The following is a 9,253-nucleotide window of genomic DNA, read 5'->3' on the forward strand; positions in this document are numbered from 1 at the left end:
CCGTTTCTTAAAGTCCAGCCAAATTTCACATAGTTACGCTGTTCGTACTTACTTTATTCCACTGTTCTGCCCTTTGGACTTGGTCTTTCTTTAAAATATCCTTTATTTTACCCCTTATCTTGGCTCTTTATTTTTGGACGTTTATTCGATCCTTTATCGATATAAATAGAGGTAGTTTAATTAACTAATAGCGAGACTAAATAATCAACCGTTTGCGCTTAATTCTACACCGGACATTGGAATAATTTAAGGACATTATTGTAACATTTTGCTATTTAACGCCTTGCACTATAATAACGAGTCAGGCTCGTGGCGAAGATTTTATGCAAGCTGTACTAAATATGAATATTATTAATTTCTTCTGCGTCGAAGTAGAAATAAATTCTTCCGTTGTCAAAGTATAGAAAAGAAGGTAAATGAAGACAATACAGGCAAAAAATATTGTCCGATCCTATTAGGAAAATCATTAAGTATGAACAAGTGCTAATCGTCACAGCGTGAGAGGAGCGATAGTGCGAGAGGTTAAGTAACGTCAAGCATGAAACAGTTCCATATTTGTTCCCACCGTCTTCGTCGGGATCTGGTCGCGGATCTCGGAAATTCGTGTGCAGACGGAATCGCTGAATGAAAATTCTGCGACTCCCGGCATCCTCCGCAAGGTTTCCTTCTAAATATACTTCCCCGAACGAACCTACGCGCTCGATCGATCGCGTTTCGTTTCGTTCTCGCCGGAGATTCGCTTTCGTTTCGAGATACGACTACGCAGAACCTGCCGTTCCATCCGCGCTTCCTCTCGTTACGAGACACCCGACCCAGACTCCGGTAACGAAACGCGCTCGCGCTACGTGGTAATAATTTCAGAAGACATCGCGAGTCGACGTTAGAGTTACCAAACCAGTCGGAACGACTGCTCCCGATGTATCTCGTCCGTGTACGTCGCTTACTTGACACAGCATTTCCAAAAAAGAATTACGAACCAATGACGTGTCAGATTCAATTATAAATGTATCGAACGCGCGTCAAGCATGACATAGAATAGGTAACGGTTTAAAGGATCCAAGTTACGTGACTCCAAGTTAGGCGAACATCCAAGAAACCGTGCACGCGTGCTTCGACCACTCCGCTGCGAGTTTATTAAAAGCTCGAATTACGCGGTGGTCGCATTTTTTTGCGAACGCGTCTGTCGGAGAATCGAGCATCGATTTCGAGCGGGATTATTCGGTCGGGGGATCGATTTTTCGACCGGTTACAACGAGTCGGTCCGGTCGGAGCGCGCGAGGTCGCGGGCGACGCGTGTATCTCGAACCGGGAGAGAGAATGTGTACGCCGGCTTATCGATCGGTACCGTCTGTACAGTCCTCGCCGGCCGTTCTTCTTCACGGTCACGACCGGAGAGGTCTAGCCGCGCGATCCACGATGAACAGGGAAAGCCTAGAGCCGGTAGGGGCTGAGGGGGGAGCGGGGGAGCCGGACCGTGAACATTTGGACGGGCCGAAAACGTCAGCTGGTTTCAATATGGTGCTGCGCCGCGTGACGTGTTTGCTCTGCCAAGCCGGCGCTGGCCACGCGAGACCCGCAGATAACCGACACTTCGAGAACTAATCGACTTCCGGCCGATGCACCGCCGTGATTCGGAATTTCCCGATAACAGGAGGAAGTGCACGCCCTCGGCCTTCTGAGTCTTGTCTTCGAAACACTGTCGCGTGATCGATAGCGGGCTGTCATGCCAGCTGATAACTGTACCGCGGACGGAAGATAGTAGAGAACGGTAAAATAGTTGAAAAATGTTGCGGTTATCGATCGTATGATCGTTTCGGATCCGGAGAGTAAAGTTTTAAAAAGTAGAGAAATTAGCCGCTAGCAACAAAAATTTCTAAAAGAAATCTAATATGCAATATACGTAATATATCTACGTTAGATTTATTTAACACCTTGCCGTGCTTTAACGAGTCCGACTCGTGATGGATATTATTAGTGATAAATAATTAAATATTGATGGTTATTCTGTTCTTTAAAGATGGAATAAAATTCTAATCCCTTGTTATTAATATTTAACACGTTGACGACGGCTTGACCGACCGGTGAGTCATACGTGTCAGACCCGTCGGCTGCGTACGTTTGTTTATTTTGCTTGCATTTCACAAAATAGATTCTACAAAATAGGTCTACGTTATTTTTTTTTTTCTATAGTATTTTACGTCATATCAACTACACTTGCGGTTATTAGCGACGACTTTTAGTTGGATAAAACACATTCTTCTAAATTGTTCCAAGTACACAGAACTCCGCGCTAAATACAAAATGAAACTAAACCTCCACGTTATTTTATCTGAACATTATAAACAGATATTCAATAGTAAAAACATAGAAATTCAATATTATAAACCTAGCGTAATTATTTAATTTTTGTCAATTTCGAGCGCCAACACGCAGAGAAAATCGCGAATGCCGGCGTCAACGTGTAAAGTATGCAAGTAAATTCAGGCACGGAATAAACATTAATGTTCTTTCCCTTCTAAGAAATTGTGCCAATTGAAAAATTCTTAATCGCAGTGACTGTGAAGAAAATGGTACGTCAAGGGGCTGATTTTCCTGCTTCTTAATTCTCTTTTCCTCATTTCTTTACAGTACTTTCGACCATGTTTTGTCGAATGGCATCCAAGGAAAATAGACGCTTCTTCGCCGCCGCAACGACCGCGTTCGTTTGATCGCCGTCGACGACGTTTCCTCCGCGGTTCGCAAGACCGATGCACCCGTTGCGTCGGCCCGCCGCATTCGCGCCGCACGATTCCGCGATTTTCCGCTCGCCTCGCAAGGAACGAGCCGGTTATTGATTTATCGGAGGGTGGCGAGTGCGATCACCCCCGACGAGAGCAGCGGCGTCGAAGCGTCATTGTTCCCCGGCCGGCTTCTGCTCGCCTCGAAAACGTCTCCTGTCTCTCCTTCTTCCTGCGTGACGGCCGGCCGGTTGTCGTCGATATCGGCGATCGATGCCGTTTCCGGCGTCACGGAACGTAACAACGAAACGGTAACCGACGCGTCCCGCGTCCCGCCGCGTCACGTTCTTCTTCCCGCGGTGGGAAACGCGCGAAAGTTCGAAAGATTCGTAGGATTCGAGGAGAGAGAGAGAGGGAGAGAGGCGCCTGGCTCTCGAGAACGCGCGTCGCGGTTTATTATTATCTTTCCAGAAATAGAGCGAGGATGAGACCCGCTCTCCTCGGGTTCGGATGATTCCAAACGGAAAGGCTTCGGAGAGCACGAGTCGCAACAACTGTCCGTCCGAGAGATCCCCAACGGCTAATTTAGTCGGCGAAATCTCGGCGCGCATTCTGCCGACTCCAGGCGATTCACCGTCTTCAATTTTCCATGGATCCTAATTCACGCGTGTCGCTGCATTGCCGCGTCGTCGACGCGATCGCGCATCGTTCGATCGCGTTTAACGTTAGATTTACAGAGCGCAGAGATCAATTATCTCATGTTAATCGGTAAAATTAATAAAAATCCGATTTTCGCGTCAACACTTTTTTCGAACACTCGCGAATTATTATGCGACGTCGAAGCGTTGCATTCGCGAGCATCGCAGACTTTGGAACAGCGGAATTGAAACGTTCCTCCGCGGTCCTCGCGTACCGTAGATCGCGATCGAGACTCTATCGACGCGAAGATCTTCGGTTCTGCTTACAGAAGGAAAGGAAGTTCGAAACGCAGGCAGTGTGTTCTAAGCGAAATGAGCCGTTCAGTGCACACAACGACTAACTCCATAAAACAAAAAGTCGAGAAACGCGATGAAATGATGTACATTGATTTTTAAAATTCCTCTTATAACATAGATTCACATATATAATGTAGAATGAATAAATACAGATATAGCTTTCATTTAACGTATAATTTAATGTATAAAATTAATATTATTTAATGTATAAAATTAACAAGAAAGAATAGCAAAAAAAGAAAAAAAAGATTTTGCCGTTTAATGGTGTTAATCTTTATTACTCAGGAAAGTTATTATAAATATAAAAAGTTATGACTGTACCAAGTGCTTTGACACTTAAATTTAAGATTTTTCAAAAAGTGGAGTTAACCGATGTGTGCACTGGGCGGCTCAAATGTGGTTTTCGTTCTCGAAGGGGGAGAGGGGGGGGGGGGGGGGGGGGGGGGGGGGGTTGGAAGGCACGTTGCACGGTGCACGCTCGATGAGCCTGCAGGGCAAACAGTAGACGGTGCATAATTTCTACCTTCGCTCTCGCTTGTTCTCCGGCTGCCTTATCGTTTCCCGCGGTTGTGTGTGTCGTCGCCAGTCGTGTGTTACTTTTGCTCGAACGAAATTTCTCGATATCAGCTTGCTGGCTCGTTTCCGCCTGCGAACGAACGTATCGGCGAACACGGATCACGAGAGGAGACGTTTTGCTGGACTGTTTCAGGGAACGGAAGCAAGGACGGCAAAGGCGGCAAGGACGCGGCGGCGCCGTGCGGTGGGCCCTACGCTGGTGAGTTAACATTTCGAGCTATCGATACGTCGGTTCGATTCGATCTACCGCGCGACGCGACGTCGTTTCCAGCGAGATGGAACGTAACCGAGGGCCGGCGAAACCGCTCGAAAAACGGTCCGCGTCGCGGTCCTTGGGACAAACACTCTGTTCCAGGAGGTACGCGGCGGCCGCGTCTATTTTTAGAGAACGAGCGAGTTAGGCTTAACCCTTCGGCGGCCGTTCTTCTTTGTTTTCTTAGAGTGTCAGCGGTATTTTACTCGGATCGTTGCTGTTCATTGTGTACGGTCGGTCTCGATCAGAGTTCGGCATCGTTTGAACTTGTTCGAGGAAATATTTATGTGAGATTATTACGCGAATCAATTCCTCGTATTTGAATATTTTGGTCATTGTTCAATATACTAGAAAACGTGAGTAATATCAAAAATAATTAAAGCAGTACGTGTTGATCGAATTACAATTATATTCGAATAATGAAGCAGCGATTCGATCGAGCTGCTAGATCGAAATCTTCATCGATCACTGCATTCTCAGCTTCTGGAATACGTAGATATCGATCATTTGTTCTCGATCTTTATTGTAAAAATGTGGCTGTTCGTCCGTATATATAAATAAATTAAACACGTTCGTCGCCCAAGGATCGTCGCGGAGGCTCGTCGAAAGGAACGCGTATCCGAATCGGTGGATCCGTTCGATTTCGAGGCCGGCACCGACCGATCCACGGCCGCAGATCTAGCGATCTAGCTGGTCGACATTGGCGCGATCCACGGAATAGGATCGTTCAAAAATATCCGTCCCTCTTCTCCCGCGACGAGGGTGTTTACTTGCCCCGCGTTTCTCACCGAACCGGTCTATTAATATTCGCCGGGTATTTTCGGAAACCACCGCTTACGCGACACCGCCGAAAGAAGAACAGCAGGAAGAGATGTACAGAGACGATAGAGAGCGGAGTCTCGCTCTGGGAGCCGTACCGAATCGTTTCTGCCGATCGCGCGGGGTCCATCCGTTCCCCAGCGTGTACGAGGCGAACCGGGGACGCCGCGGATCGGACACGCCCAACAAACGCACGCTATCGGCGTTATCGACCCGCACGCGTCCCTCTTCTTCGCAGACTTTTCCACCCGCGAGTTTCGCCGCGCCGGTCCTTCCCCATCTTTTCCATCGAGACGCGATCTATCTCGATCCTTTCTCCGCCGTCGATCTCGGCACACGCGTCCGCCCCTCCGAGCTCTCGGGACCGCGCGACGACAACGCGAACAGATTCCGTTGGACGATCCATTTTGCCCGTCGATAACTCTTCGAATCGGTCACGAGTTGACTGCTGATTTAACCCTCTCAGTACCGAAGAACGATGTATCGTTATTGGCTATTATTGAAAAGATAGTCCTCTTAATATTTTTATTAAACAACAATTTCATTTCTTTTTTCTTCTCCCTTTCTGAATTAGTCATTTATTAGGCTTTTCAAAATTCTTACAATTTCTTTGCGAAACTTGATCAAATTTCGTCAAACGCGTTTTAAACATTTCGCTCAGATACAGACTCTTTTGGCCGGTACTAAGAGGGTTAAACCTCTTAGTGTCGAAGAACGATGTATCGTTATCGGCTACACTTGAAAACATATTGTTTCCTTAATATTTTTACTAAATAACAATTTCATCTCTTATTTCTCCTCCCTTTTTGAATTCGGCGATCATTAAATTTTACAAAACTTGCAATTTCTTTCCAAAACTTTGTCAAACTACATCGTACGAATTTTGTACATTTCGCTCGGATACGCGGGACTCTTTTGGTCGGCGCTAAGAGGGTTAACGTTAAAATAATATAATTAAAATAATATTGCATTGCCGTATGAAAGTTTTAACAACAAATTTATCCTTTGAACATTCGATGAATTTGTTTTTTATTTATATATGTGCCGGAGAATGCCTATTTTTACGATAAAGAACGTCGCATCGAGCTGCTATAATTTCGTGAAAAAATAACTCACAGTAATGTGGCTGGGCTTATTTTTATGGGAAAAGTCTCTGCTTCGAGCCCTTTTCATTTTCATTACCGGAGAAAATTCTTGCCCGGTCGAACGAAGAAAAATGTACAAGTTAACCCTTAAATGCATGATGATGTATATTTACATCAGTGTTTTCTTCCGTACATAATTTCATAATTTTTTTTTCTTTTTTTTTAATTTTTTTTTTTTTTAAAATATACTTTTTGGAAAAAAAATTTTTTTTTCTTTATTTTTCCCTTAATCTATATTTAAGTAACTACTTGTTTCAATTTATTGTATTTAAAAAGGAAAAATCATGCATTTAAGGGTTAAAGATCTCAACAAAAAAAAATGATCCAAGATCCTTGAAAAAATTCAAGATCCGTCCACGCGGTATGAAAAATTTGTTCGATCGAATTTAGAATCGTCGCGTTTGTAGAGCATTCGAGGCAGACTTGATTCCAGCGGTGAAAGTGTCGAGATTATAAGTTACAGCAGGTCGCAGTCAAGGGGTAAACGCGAAGCTAGAAGTGCCATCGGAACCTTGGCCGATCGATCTCGTATCTAGAGGCAGGGAAAACTAGACAAAGGTTCGAAGCGCGTGTCCGCCGAGGTGGTTGCAACGGAAAGTCCGTTCCGGAGGCTCGAGATCGTCTCGAAGCCGCCTTGGAAAATCCGATGCCCGACGATATTTCGACAGCGTGTTCGCGGATCCGCGTCGACGAGGCTCGTTTAAAGTCCGCCGGAAAGAGGGTCGATTGTCATGCGGCTGGCGGACAATTGGCATCGGGCATTAACATATAGCGAGAGTAAAAACGTGGCGAAAATGCTTAAGCGCTTTCCGAGGTTCTATACGTCCTCCAGCTGATATACGTAAGACCGTTCGGTCGGCTCCGCGGGAGGAAAGTGGGACGTCGGGAAGACGCGCGCAGTGGAACGAGACACCAATTTTCTTGGACACAGTTGGCCAATCGTCGACGCGTTTTACAGTGTAGCTTTGTTTAATTTTTAATGAGCGATCGTGGCGTTAGGAGACGCCGAGCCACGAACGAGGCAGGAGAGAATTGATAAGTAGAAATTTATTTTTAAAATTTTATTTTAATTTCATGTAAAAGTAATTTTGGTGGCCGTCGCTAGAGGATACGATTGCAAAGGGTTAAAGATTTAACGAAACTAGAATAGAACATTTCGTCAATTGGCCGATGGTATTGGAGAGAAAATACGTGTCCTGTTCCATTGTGGAACGCTCGTCGAGCGGTCGAAGTGCCAAAGTGTCGAGGCGTCTTAGGTAGGAGAATGCTGTGACCTTTTGCGTTTCAGCGGCCGAGTGCGGGGACGCGCCGAAGAAGAAAGGATTCTTCAAGGGTTTCTGGAAGAGGTCGCGGCACTACTCGCTGGAAAACCAATAGCCCAGGTGCGGCAACAGGGTGGCGGGCCAGCAACGGCACCGACACGCGTCCAGACAGCAGCAATCCACTTCGTACCGGCAGCAACGCGTCACTCTGGCGAACGGGCCTTGCTGCTGCGTCGTCCAATAGCTACGATAACTTCGGTCGATGCCGCCGAACAACGGCGATCTCGATCGATACGTCGTCTATGGTCCCTCCACGACAAATCGACTCCACCTTTTGTTTCACTCGACGCGGACACGGACTCGGACACACGACTGGACAACTGGACTCCCGACACGATCAAAATATGGCGACAGCGACGATCTTCCGACCAAGCGACTTCAAGACCCGGACACACTGACCACCGAGAGACAAGCCTCCAAACACCCATGACCCACGGATCGATCTTTCTGCACGCGATCTACAAGTTTCCTCTACCTTGACTCGTTTCCGTTTTGCGTTCCGCCATTTCGGGAGAAGAGACGCGCGCGACGCGAGCGCGCGGGATCGTTCGCGGAAAGGTTTTTTGCATTTTATACGAGGCCACGGTGGAGTCCCGGTTGTTCGCATCGTTCGGCGAGATCGCGCGAGACAGTCAGTTTTAATTTGTTACGGCGCCCTATCGTTTCTCGATAGATACCGTGTGTCCCATATACGAATCGAGCTAAGATCGAACTCGAAAACGAACAAGAAAATTTTTATTTCAAGAAAAGCTTACGCGTACTTGTAAATTAAAGTCTCGGCTTTCTTGTGGCACCCAAGAATTTTAGTTTGCAATTTTTTTGTTGAGAGTTTATGGTCTTTTGAAGGAGAAGCGCGCCGTCATCTTTAGAACATCGCGCGACACAATTAAAATGAGGTGATATTCGAAGCGTTGTAACTTACCTGGGAAATATCATACGACGATGCAGCTTAGCTTATTTTAAAGCTTAAAGTCTCTACTTTGAGCGCTTTTTAGTCGTTTCGTTAGAAAAAATTTTTGCAACTAGTCACAGACGAAAAATTAGAAGCTATCGCTTTGGAAATAATGTCGAATTCAAATATTTGTGCATCGATGGAAAAATCGTTCTTTCCGTAAAGATGAACGCAAACTTAAAAGATCGGAGTCTCATCTTTTTAATAATTTTATTAAAATGGATCTACGGCCTCTGCTCACCGCATGCGAAACTTTAAAAGAAACATGCGCCGCGAGCATTAAATCGAGGCTCGGCGCATCTCGCTTGCAAAATAATTAGCGTACGATCTGTTGCAACTTTGCGCGACGGAAGGACGTGCAACAGCATGCCTAAAATCATTTTAAAGCTCCTTGTTTCAATTTCGTTAGCAATAAATCCTGTTCCACGGGGAACAGCCGCGACACCGAATATTCGGCCGACCGAGGCTCCAGCG

General features: G+C 46.0%; 1 protein-coding gene across 1 annotated transcript in view; it reads left to right on the top strand.

The window, feature by feature from the left end:
- LOC144473303 (uncharacterized) overlaps window positions 1-8,349 on the top strand; it is a 38,000-nt gene extending 29,651 nt beyond the window's left edge. Inside the window, exons 12-13 of the mRNA XM_078187075.1 lie at window positions 4,422-4,487; window positions 7,794-8,349. Coding sequence (XP_078043201.1) covers window positions 4,422-4,487; window positions 7,794-7,882 — 155 coding nt within the window. The 3' untranslated portion in view covers window positions 7,883-8,349. The remainder of the gene's footprint in view (window positions 1-4,421; window positions 4,488-7,793) is intronic.
- Window positions 8,350-9,253: the final 904 nt, after the last annotated feature.

The sequence above is a fragment of the Augochlora pura genome, chromosome 7 (genome assembly GCF_028453695.1).
Source record: "Augochlora pura isolate Apur16 chromosome 7, APUR_v2.2.1, whole genome shotgun sequence".
In the NCBI taxonomy this organism is placed as follows: domain Eukaryota; kingdom Metazoa; phylum Arthropoda; class Insecta; order Hymenoptera; family Halictidae; genus Augochlora; species Augochlora pura.